The sequence below is a fragment of the Pogoniulus pusillus genome, chromosome 20, assembly GCF_015220805.1.
Source record: "Pogoniulus pusillus isolate bPogPus1 chromosome 20, bPogPus1.pri, whole genome shotgun sequence".
NCBI lineage: Eukaryota > Metazoa > Chordata > Aves > Piciformes > Lybiidae > Pogoniulus > Pogoniulus pusillus.
The window spans coordinates 11607140-11619416 of NC_087283.1; the positions used below are offsets into that span (position 1 = coordinate 11607140).

The following is a 12277-nucleotide window of genomic DNA, read 5'->3' on the forward strand; positions in this document are numbered from 1 at the left end:
CAGGGTGGAGAGACTCGTTTTGCTAGGAAACGTGCCTGTCTAGGAGCATTTATATGTGCTTTGCTTTCCTAGCAGTCAGAGGCTGGAGCGGGAGCACCACAAGTGTGTGAGTCACTGTGGGTCCCTGCTCCTTCAAATACCATCTGAAAGGGAGATGCTCCTGGGTGACAGCAGCATGAGGCATGCAGCTCCAAAGCTGTTGAGGTGTCTTTGCTTGGCACAGACATCTAACCAGTGCTGGCAGCTATGTACTGGAATACAGCATGATTGGAGATAGTGATACTGGTCTACTTTCCAGGTGGTGTGAGATAATGGCTCTGCACCACCTTTGTTGTCCTGCATCTGATGCCAACCAGGTGCAAACTGACAAGGTAGTTTATATGTTCTGTGCCTGACCAGATACACTTAAAGACACACATTTTTCCAGCCAAAGATGCACACATGCTTTTGACTCTTTCCAAGAGTGTCTCTGGTTGAAGCACACAGACTCCCTAGCTCTTCAAAAATGTTGGTGCTCAGGCACTGCTCTGGTTATGGTGGCACAGGTTCTAGACAAACACTCAAAGAGAGGCAAAGGAAACACATCAGTCAGAGCAAGGAAAGGGTTACAAAAAGCTTTTCATTTTGCAGACAATTTGCTGTCTTTTCAGTCTTTTCTTATTCATCCTTTCCTTTGTCACCTCTCTCCTTATTTGTACTTTTCTTTCTCATGCCCCTCCTTTTCCTGCATCGATACACTTTGAAAACAGTGCTGCAATGCTCCCTAGTTCAAGATTACAGTGTACTTTACGAGGTATGATTTAATTAGGGGCCTTATTATGTTTTCAGCAGCTTAAGGTGGGCCTTTCAACTTATCTACCTAATTGGTTGCACAAGAAGTTTCACAGCCCATGACAAAACATTGTCAGTGATCAAAGTCTGAATTCTACATAAAGGAAAAATATTAATAATAAGATTATTCTTCAAGTGTGCACTGCTAATTATGTCCAGAATGTAACTGTAGAAACACTTTTGACTGATGTGAGCTTTGTCTAATAAATATGAGTCTTCAGTGAGCTATGAAAAGTGATGCCTCTGACTTTAAAATACTGGTGTCTGATTTTGCCACCACAGATGCTTAAAATGTTTTCCTATGTTTTTTCTTCTTCCCGCATCCTTTCCTCCCTGTCTCCAGGTGACAACACCTGAGGTGATGATGCCCAGCAGCATGTTTCTCCCAGCAGCCACTCCAGAGAAAGATGGGAACTCGGCTGCGGAAGAGCCAGGGAAGCAGCCTGGTGAGTGCAGGTCAATGAGGTCCACTGGTCCTCCCACTCCCTGAGCTCACATCGCCTGGACAAACACTGTGTCTGGGGACATCACTATCTAGGAGACCTCCGTGTGCCCAGCTATCACCTGAGAACCACAGTCAGACAGTGCCCAGTGGGGCTGTCTCCCTTTGTCTGTGCCACAAGCAGGCTGGTGTCCTGGGTGTCCCCACTGCAGGGCAGAGCAGGGCAGCTCAAAGAGGAGAAACACAGCTCACTAACTTGCAAAGGAGAAGACCAGATGTGAGCAGCAAAAAGCAGAGGTGGTGAAGAGCTGAAGGGGTTTGGAGAGAAATGCCAAAGGTTGCTGCTGCTGCCATTGTGCTACCACCTCTGCTCGACTTGCTCTGCTGGCATCATAGTTCAAGCATGGACACTGGCTGTGCACTAAGGGATATTTGAGCTGCTGCTGTCCTTGTCCTGCCCAAATCTCCTCAGTTTTTCATTGCCTTGATGCATTATGAGGGCATGGCTGAAAAACCAAAGCTATTTAGTCGTGGCTTTGTTGTGTGATGTGAGAGCATCCCAAGAACATCTTTCTGCACAGGTACAAATGTCTGATCTCAAACTTGTCAGGGAAGCAGTGCCAGTCTTCCCTTTGTGCCCCCCTGGAAGATCTGTAAAGAATTTGGGAATTAAGACAGACATAATTTCCTTTCAGGCATACAGCCCTAAGGCAGTGGTTCTTGTGGGGCAGCACTGGCACAGCCAGGGTAGCTAATGCTGCCCTATGCAATGGGATCCCTTTTCTGGCCTCTACCCATATCACACTGTCTCAGCAGGATTCTGCCCTTAGACCCTGGAAAAGTGGTTGTGTGCTGATCACTTGTTTCTTCTCCCACCCTTCTTCAAACAGCACCTTTAGAGCTGCTGCAAGTGGGTCCTGAATGTCATTCCTGTTGTTTTGAGCTTTGATAGGACCAAAGCTCAAATAGTGCATTTAGTTTGATGAACCTTTTTGTTGGAATATAGGCAGTACATGAAAGAAATACAGCAAAGACAGAGAGGTGGCTCAGTGGCCTTCACTTAAAAGGAAGAATTAAAGGTGATAAATTCACTGAGGGAACATATGTGTGTGAATAATTTCCAGATACTCAAACTGGGCGAGAAAGTAAATTGTGTAGGTTTATGCAGTGGGCCACAATGAGGGTAATGGACTGGTACTAAAATAACTGAATGAAGATAGGGAAGCAATATTAGAAATCCCTGTTGTTTTCCAGAGCCAAAACCACAGATGTATTAGAGACAAAAAGCGAGTGTCGATCTGCGTATTAGGGACAAAAAGAGAGTGTCCATTTAGCCTCGTGTGCTGGTGTCATTTTCAGCTTTGCTCTGATTTTGTTTTCACAGAGATCTCTGAGGACTCAGGAAAGAGTCTTTTGCCATCAGAAGGTGCAGAGCATAGTGGTGATCCCAAGCCTGTCCCGGCTGATCCAAGTTCTGCCAGGGAGGACTCCAGCTTCCTCTGCTGGAAGAAGGGCTGCAACCAGGTGTTCAAGAGCTCGGCAGCCCTGCAGACACACTTCAACGAAGTCCACGCAAAGCGGCCTCAGCTGCCGGTATCCGATCGCCACGTCTACAAGTACCGCTGTAACCAGTGCAGTCTGGCCTTCAAAACCATCGAGAAGCTGCAGCTCCATTCCCAGTACCACGTCATCCGGGCGGCGACCATGTGCTGCCTCTGCCAGCGCAGCTTCCGAACCTTCCAGGCTCTGAAGAAGCACTTGGAAACCAGCCATCTGGAGCTGAGCGAGGCGGACATTCAGCAGCTGTATGGTGGTCTCTTGGTCAACGGGGACCTCCTTGCTATGGGTGATCCTTCACTGGCAGAAGACCACACTATAATAGTCGAGGAAGATAAGGAGGAGGAGAGCGACTTGGAAGATAAGCAGAGCCCAACAGGTAGTGATTCAGGGTCGGTGCAAGAGGACTCTGGCTCAGAACCAAAAAGGGCCTTACCCTTCCGAAAGGGCCCTAACTTCACTATGGAGAAATTCCTAGATCCGTCTCGCCCGTACAAGTGCACAGTCTGCAAGGAGTCTTTCACACAAAAGAACATTCTCCTGGTCCATTACAATTCAGTTTCTCACCTGCATAAATTGAAAAGAGCCCTCCAAGAGTCTGCTACTGGGCAGCCCGAACCTACCAGCAGCCCAGATAACAAGCCTTTTAAGTGTAACACCTGCAATGTGGCCTACAGTCAGAGCTCAACCTTGGAGATCCACATGAGGTCTGTCCTGCACCAGACCAAGGCTCGGGCTGCCAAGCTGGAGGCAGCTGGGGGCAGCAGCAGCAGTAATGGTGCTGGCAACAGCAGCAGCAGCAGTCTGTCCTTGGGCTCTTCCACACCAAGTCCAGTGAGTGCCACCAACAGTAACACTTTTACAACCACCAACACAAGCACTTCAGGCACAGTTCCCATTCCAAACCTGCTCAACCAGGTGTCCAGCGACAATGTGGGAATCCCTGCATTAGGTAACCCCATAAGCACTAATATCTCCTCCCCTTCGGAACCCAAAGAGGTGAACCGGAAGAAGCTGGCAGACATGATTGCATCCAGGCAGCAGCAGCAGCAGCAGCAGCAGCAAGCTCAGACCTTGGCACAGGCCCAGGCCCAAGTCCAGGCCCATCTGCAGCAAGAACTGCAACAGCAAGCTGCTCTCCTGCAGTCTCAGCTCTTCAACCCAGCACTTTTGCCACACTTTCCAATGACCACTGAGACCCTCCTGCAGCTTCAGCAACAGCAGCATCTTTTGTTTCCATTCTACATCCCCAGTGCTGAGTTCCAGCTCAATCCAGAAGTCAGCCTACCTGTCACCAGTGGTGCACTGACATTGACTGGTACAGGTCCCAGTTTGCTGGAGGACCTGAAGGCTCAAGTTCAGCTCCCTCAACAGAGCCATCCACAGCTCCTACAGCAGCAGCAAGGCCAGCTGTCCCTGTCACAACCTCACTCCATCCTTATACAGCAGAGCCAACACTCTGAGAAGAAGAATAAATCCATGGTGAAGGAGAAAGAAAAAGAGACCTCACGGGAAAGGGAAAACACAGAGAGGGGAGACAATAATGTAGCATCCAAGGAGTCTCTGCCTGATAACTTGAAGCCCAAAGAGAAGAAGGACTTTGTACCAGGCAGTAGTTCGGAGCCGTCCTTACTGCCTCCACGTATTGCCTCTGATGCCAGAGGGAATGCCACGAAAGCCTTGCTGGAGAACTTCGGCTTTGAGCTTGTCATTCAGTACAACGAGAACAAGCAGAAAGTGCAGAAGAAAAATGGGAAGACAGAGCAAGGTGAGAACTTGGAAAAGCTTGAGTGTGATACGTGCGGCAAGTTCTTCTCCAACATCCTCATCCTGAAGAGCCACCAAGAGCATGTTCACCAACATTACTTTCCTTTTAAGCAGTTAGAGAGATTTGCCAAGCAGTACAGAGAACACTATGACAAACTGTACCCATTGCGGCCTCAGACCCCGGAGCCACCGCCCCCACCTCCACCGCCCCCACCTCCGCTCCCTCCAGCACCTCCTCAGCCAGCCTCTACTCCTACCATTCCTACTTCTGCCCCACCGATTACCTCTCCTACGATCGCACCAGCCCAGCCATCTGTGCCACTCACCCAGCTCTCCATGCCAATGGAGCTCCCCATCTTTTCACCACTTATGATGCAAACCATGCCACTACAGACATTACCTGCTCAGCTGCCACCCCAGCTGGGTCCTGTAGACCCTCTGCCTGCCGACTTGGCCCAGTTGTACCAGCATCAGCTCAACCCTAGCCTTCTCCAGCAGCAGCAGAACAAGAGGCCACGGACACGGATCACGGATGACCAACTCAGAGTCCTTCGGCAGTATTTTGACATTAACAATTCGCCCAGTGAGGAGCAGATCAAAGAGATGGCAGACAAATCTGGGTTGCCCCAGAAGGTGATCAAGCACTGGTTCAGAAACACTCTTTTCAAAGAACGCCAGCGCAACAAGGATTCCCCATACAACTTCAGTAATCCTCCCATTACCAGCCTGGAAGAGCTAAAGATAGACTCTCGCCCCCCTTCTCCAGAACCTCAAAAGCAGGAATACTGGGGAAGCAAGCGGTCTTCCCGGACACGCTTTACCGACTACCAGCTCCGAGTCCTGCAGGACTTCTTTGATGCCAATGCTTATCCAAAGGACGATGAATTTGAGCAGCTCTCCAACCTGCTGAACCTCCCAACTCGTGTTATAGTGGTGTGGTTCCAAAATGCCCGTCAGAAAGCTAGGAAAAACTATGAGAATCAGGGAGAAGGCAAAGATGGGGAGCGGCGGGAGCTTACAAACGACAGGTACATTAGAACAAGCAACTTGAACTACCAGTGCAAAAAGTGCAGTCTAGTCTTTCAGCGCATTTTCGATCTCATTAAACACCAGAAAAAGCTTTGTTACAAAGATGAGGATGAGGATGGACAGGATGATAGCCAGAATGAAGACTCTATGGATGCAATGGAGCTGTTGACTCCAACCAGTTCCTCCTGCAGCACACCAATGCCCTCACAAGCTTACAGCACACCTACGTCTTCAGCCAATGCAACCTCCTCAGCTTTTCTGCAGCTCACGGCAGAGGCAGATGATTCCTCCACCTATAGTTCTAAAGTAGAAGCTACAGATGAGAAACCAAAGCAGTCTGAACCTCCAAGTACACAGCAAAACCAAACTCAAGAGAAGCAAGTGCAACCAAAGCAAGAGTCTCAGCAGCAACAGGACCAAGGAGAACAAAAGACAAGTTCAGCACACCAAAAGATTTCACAGTTATCCTCTCCCTCTTCATTGCAACAGCCACCTCCCCCTCCTCAGCCCCCTCAGTGCTCCTTGTCACAGTCAAGCCCCAGTCCATCTCAACTCTCACATCTCTCCCTCAAACCCATTCACACATCCACCCCTCAACAGCTGGCAAACCTACCTCCTCAGCTAATCCCATACCAGTGTGACCAGTGTAAGCTGGCATTTCCTTCCTTTGAGCATTGGCAGGAGCATCAGCAGCTCCATTTTCTGAGTGCACAGAACCAGTTTATCCACCCCCCGTTCCTGGACAGGACACTGGACATGCCGTTCATGCTTTTTGATCCCAGTAATCCACTACTTGCAAGCCAGCTGCTGTCTGGAACATTACCGCAGATTCCAGCTAGCTCAGCCACTTCACCGTCAACTCCAACATCCACAATGAACACGCTGAAGAGAAAGCTGGAGGAAAAGGCCAGTGCAAGCCCTGGAGAAAATGACAGTGGGACTGGAGGAGAAGAACCACAAAGGGATAAACGTCTAAGGACAACCATTACCCCGGAGCAGCTGGAAATCCTTTATCAGAAATACCTGCTCGACTCCAACCCAACACGGAAAATGTTAGATCACATTGCACATGAAGTGGGCTTGAAGAAACGCGTGGTGCAAGTCTGGTTCCAGAACACGCGTGCGCGGGAAAGGAAGGGACAGTTCAGAGCTGTAGGGCCTGCCCAGGCCCACAGACGGTGTCCCTTCTGCCGAGCTCTCTTTAAAGCGAAGACAGCTCTGGAAGCTCATATCCGATCCCGTCACTGGCATGAGGCCAAGAGAGCTGGATATAACTTGACATTGTCTGCTATGCTCTTAGATTGTGATGGGGGACTCCAAATGAAGGGAGACATCTTTGATGGAGCAACCTTTTCCCATATGCCACCAAGTAGCAGTGATGGACAGAGTGTTCCACTCTCCCCAGTGAACAAGAGCATGGAACTGTCACCTCGAACTCTGCTGAGTCCATCCTCCATTAAGGTGGAAGGAATAGAAGACTTCGAGAGTCCTTCCATGTCCTCGGTCAACCTGAGCTTTGACCAAACAAAACTGGACAATGATGACTGCTCTTCTGTCAACACTGCAATCACAGACACTACAACGGGAGATGAAGGGAATGCTGACAACGATAGTGCAACAGGGATTGCAACTGAAACCAAATCAGCATCAGGACCCAGTGAAGGTCTGACAAAAGCTGCCATGATCGCAATGTCTGAATATGAAGATCGTCTGTCTTCTGGCCTGGTCAGCCCAGCTCCCAGCTTTTACAGCAAAGAGTACGATAATGAAGGTACCGTGGACTACAGTGAGACATCCAGCCTTGCAGACCCCTGCTCGCCCAGCCCTGGTGCAAGCGGTTCAGCCAGCAAGTCTGGAGAGAGCGGTGATCGGCCCGGACAGAAACGCTTTCGCACTCAGATGACTAATCTCCAGCTAAAAGTTCTTAAGTCATGCTTTAATGACTACAGGACACCTACCATGCTGGAGTGTGAGGTTCTAGGCAATGACATTGGACTGCCAAAGAGAGTTGTTCAGGTCTGGTTCCAGAATGCTAGGGCAAAGGAGAAGAAGTCCAAACTCAGCATGGCCAAGCATTTTGGTATAAACCAAACAAGTTACGAGGGACCCAAAACAGAGTGCACTTTGTGTGGCATCAAGTACAGCGCTCGGCTGTCTGTACGTGACCATATCTTCTCTCAACAGCATATCTCCAAAGTTAAAGAAACCATTGGAAGCCAGTTGGATAAGGAAAAGGAGTATTTTGACCCAGCTACTGTACGTCAGTTGATGGCTCAGCAGGAGCTGGACCGGATCAAAAAAGCCAATGAGGTTCTTGGTCTGGCAGCTCAACAGCAGGGCATGTTTGATAATGCCCCTCTGCAAGCTCTTAACCTTCCTGCTGCGTACCCAGCACTACAGGGCATCCCTCCAGTCTTGCTTCCAGGCCTCAACAGCCCGTCCTTACCAGGCTTCACTCCATCCAACACAGGTGGGTCTAGGTGTTGCCACCCTGCTCAGATGCACAGCTGAGCTTGACGCAGCTTTAGCACAGCAGATGTTCCCTTGACAATGGCTGACAGTAGGATACCAGGCCTTTAGTTAAGCATGTTGACTTGACAGCAGATAAGCAAAAGGGGTTTTATCTTTAATTCCTGAACTCAGGTTTTGTAGTAGAGTCTGAAATAGAGCAAGATCTAGACATGCTGCTTGTCTCTGTTCTGTTTGCACAGACTAAGACTTACAAAGCACCTTCAAGGGGGTGGAAAATAAAGGCTTTATCAAATGGAACAGGAAAAGAACAGATGTGCTGAACGCATGGGTCATTCTACCTTTCCTTTTGTTGCTCAGATCAGTTTCTGTAATGTCATCCCAAGTTTTCAGTAATTCTGTGCTGTTGCTAAGGAAAAGTGTGACATGCATAGTAGCACTGGTGACAGAAAACTGGAGCATCTGTAGCTGCAGCACACGTGCCGGTGCAGCTGGGGGCTGGGTTTTAAGTGGCTGGGCACAACCTGAAAGTACCCACTCAAGAAACAAGAGTGTAATCATGGGACAAATCTGCTTTCTGTTTTAATAAGGCTTTTCTTAACAAAACTATTTGGGTGGCCTAATCCCAGCTATTGGGCTTTCATTTTTGAGGATGCTCCTTTCTCTTGTACCTGGTGGGTGAGTGGAAGGTTTAAGACATGTGGCAAACACTGGCAGTGGAAAATACTGCTCAGTAGAGCAACAGTGACCTAGAATCTAACTTCACTGGAGGGCCTTATTTCACCCCTGCTACATCTGTGGCATCCCAGAGATGTGCCTATGTCTGAATTGCCACTCATGACAGAGTGACTGATCTCTAGGAGACCCTACTTTCACTAGGCAGACTTCTTTGTTTACTTATGATGGTCCCTCTTCAAGCTGACTTTCTCCATGACTGCCATGCACTTACAGAGATATCCTGAGAACTAATTCCATGGTCTTGTCGCAGCAACAGACTGAGTCTGTCTGGGGCTGGAAGGTCTAAGACAACTTAATGCCTGGTGTGGTTACACCATGTACTCTGCACCTGTTGTGCCCACTGCAGCAATACCAGTCTGTCACTAATAGACAGTGTCCAGAAATGACAAAATTCTTTTATTGTACTGAACTAATTGGCTAATGATGAGTTACAGTCTGTGGTGTGAAGCCTAAATAGGATCTGAGCATCTTCCTGGCTTTTTAATCACAAGCCATTGTGCTTTCAGTGTTAGAAATTCTTCTGTCCAGGGCTGCTGCCCATTCCTATTCCTTGAATCTTTGACACTGTTTCCCACAGCATCCTCCAGGAGAAACTGGCTGCTCATGGCTTGAATGGGTGGATGGCTTGCTGGGCTAAGAATTGGCTGGATGGTCAGGCCCAAGGAGTGGTGGTGAATAGAGTTAAAACCCATTGGTGGCTGGTCACTCAGTGGTGTTCCCCAGGGCTCGCTCTTGGGGCCAGTTCTCTTTAAATGTTTTTATCAGTGATCTGGACGAGGAAATGGAGTGCACTCTCAGTGAGTTTGCAGATGACACTAAGTGGGGTAGGAGTGTTGATCTGCTTGAGGGTAGGAAGGCTCTGCAAAGGGATCTGGACAAGCTGGGTTGATGGGCCCAAGTGAGTTGTATGAAGTTTAACAAAGCTCAAGTGCTGGGTCCTGCACTTGTATCACAACCACCTCAGGCACCTACAGCCTTGGGGCAGAGTGTCTGGAGAGGTGCCCAGCAGAAAAGGACCTGGGGATGCTGGATGACAGCCATCTGCATATAAGCCAGCAGTATGCTCAGGCAGCCAAGGCAGCCAACAGCACCCTAGCCTGTATCAGGAAAAGCATGGCCAGCAGGAGCTGAGAAGTGATTGTTTCCCTGTACTCAGCACTGGTTGAGGCCACACCTCAAGTACTGTGTTCAGTTTTGGGCCCCTCACTATAAGAAGGACATTGAGGTGCTGGAACATACCTAGAGAATGACAATAAAGCTGGCGAAGGGTGTAGAGAAGCCTTATGAGAAGGCTTGTGAGGGAACCGGGACTGTTTAGTCTGGAGGAAGCTGAGGGGAGAACTCATTGCTCTCTACAGCTGCCTGAAAGGAGGTTGGTATGAGGTGGAGGTCGTTCTCTTCTGCCTAGTATCAGGTTATAGGATGAGAGAAAATGATCTGCAACTGTGCCAGGGGAGGTTTAGGCTGGATACTGGGAGAAATTTCTGTACTGAAAGAGTGATCAGGCATTGGAACAGGCTGCCCAGGGAGTCACTATCCCTAGAGTTGTTCAAGAAATGAGTGGACATGGCACTTTGGGACATGGTTTAATGGCCTTAGTGCTGTTAGGCTGATGATTGGACTCGATCTTAGAGGTCTTTTCCAACTGAAACATTTTTATGATTCTATTCCTAGCTATATGCCTGAGGGCACCTCTGCATGCCAGGACATTTTCATTCAGTACTTTTCTTACCAAAGATCTCATTCCAGAGGCCAGATCCAAGAGGATCTCTTTGTCAAATTACGTTGTCGGCTTATCTCAGATAGCTCTGTGCAGCTTAGTTCATACCCCAATTTTACAATGCTATCTCAAATGACTTTCTTGCACTTCCTTCTATACGGTTGCTTTTGTTTTCCTCAGAAGAGCGGTATGTGTCCTGGGGAGACCAGGCTACATACTGCGCATGTTAAAAGCCATCAGTGGCTGCCTAGACAGGACTAAGCTATTTAGAAAGTCAAACAGACTATTTGTGGCCTTTAGATAAAGCCCCAAAGGTCAGGCCATCTCAGCTCAAAGCCTGTCGAAGCAGATAAGGCTGTGCATCCAGGAATGTTATGAATTAGCCGCCGCTCCTGCGCGTGAACCTCTCAGGGCCTGCTCAGCTGGGGAACATCAGTTTCAATGGCATCTATCCATAATATGCCCTTATCTGAAATCTGTGAGGCTGCTGCATGGAGGCTTCCTCTGCACATCTAGTACCTTTACAAATCACCATTGTCTTGATACTGCGGTGGTTCAGATGCAGATTTCAGAAGGGCTCTGCTGCAGTTACTGCTGAATGGTCCCAGCCTCTGGCTGTCCTCCTGCAAGTCCTCCTGCTCCAGCTAGCCACTGCAGAGTCATGGCCCCTTGTTTCAGATGCCAGCACCAAGGCCCGGTGTCCCATGCTGGTAGGGGAATGCACTGCTGTAGACAAATGAGCTGTTTGTCCCAAGAAGTTGTGCAGCCAGGTTTTAGAGAGTTCTTTGCTCCCTTGATCTGCCAACTGCTGCTCAGAGAGAGGAAGCAGTTTCCTCTGCTCCACAGTGGCATGGGCAGATTTTTTCTGGGTTACACCAGCTTTACAGGCTCTTCACAGGCTCTTGGAATACAGCAGTGCAGGAGCAATCTGGGTCTTGGTGTCTGGAAGCCTGAGGAGCACATGTGCATTTGCATAGAATTTACATGTTGTGCTCCATCAGCCTCTGCCCCAGGTCCTGCCATCTGCTCTGGCCAAGGTCCTGCTAGCAGCAGGGCAGAGATGGTGGAAGATGCCTACACTCGTTCCTCAAGATCAATTGTGATAATTTAAAGACCTCACCAAGATAAATGGGGCAACTGTAGCTCAGAGCTGTTGGCCGCAGCCTCTGTCTGTGTTTGACTCCCACCTTGGCCAGGCAAGGGAGACCTGTCACAGCTGGATGTCATGGCCAGAAACTACCACTTGCACTGTGCAGAGTGATGTCCCTACTGGCATGCTTCCCCTTGGAAAAGACTTCAAGCAGACCACATGCCCCAGAGCTGAAAGGAGCAGTTCCCCCTCTCCTCTCCCACTGGATGTCTCACAGAAGAGCTTCAACCTAAAGTAAAAGTTAAAGTGCCTCTGTGGCTGATTGCTAGTTCTGTGACTGTCCATTGCCAGATTCCAGGCAGTTGCTGTTGTGGCTGTGAGGGCTTGGGCTTTGTTGATGGAAAGATGGATTTTGTCGAGCAGTTTTAGAGTAGAGGGGGATTGACAATATCATTGCAGCTGTTTGGCAAAGCACTTTGTGTGTGCTGGAGTTCTTTGGCCAAAGGACCAAAAAACAGTGTCTGTGCTGAGCATACTGGGTGGATGTTGGGTGTCCTAGCAGAGACAGCCTGTTGAGTGCTGCTAGGCAGTGTAACTGACCTGGCCATGGGTGATGGGGGCTGACAAGGCTTAT

The 12277-nt window shown here is 49.1% G+C and overlaps 1 protein-coding gene across 1 annotated transcript in view; it reads left to right on the forward strand.

The window, feature by feature from the left end:
• ZFHX3 (zinc finger homeobox 3) overlaps positions 1-12277 on the forward strand; it is a 161321-nt gene that overhangs the window by 146564 nt on the left and 2480 nt on the right. The window contains 2 exon segments of the mRNA XM_064160210.1: positions 1175-1277; positions 2658-8096. Coding sequence (XP_064016280.1) covers positions 1175-1277; positions 2658-8096 — 5542 coding nt within the window.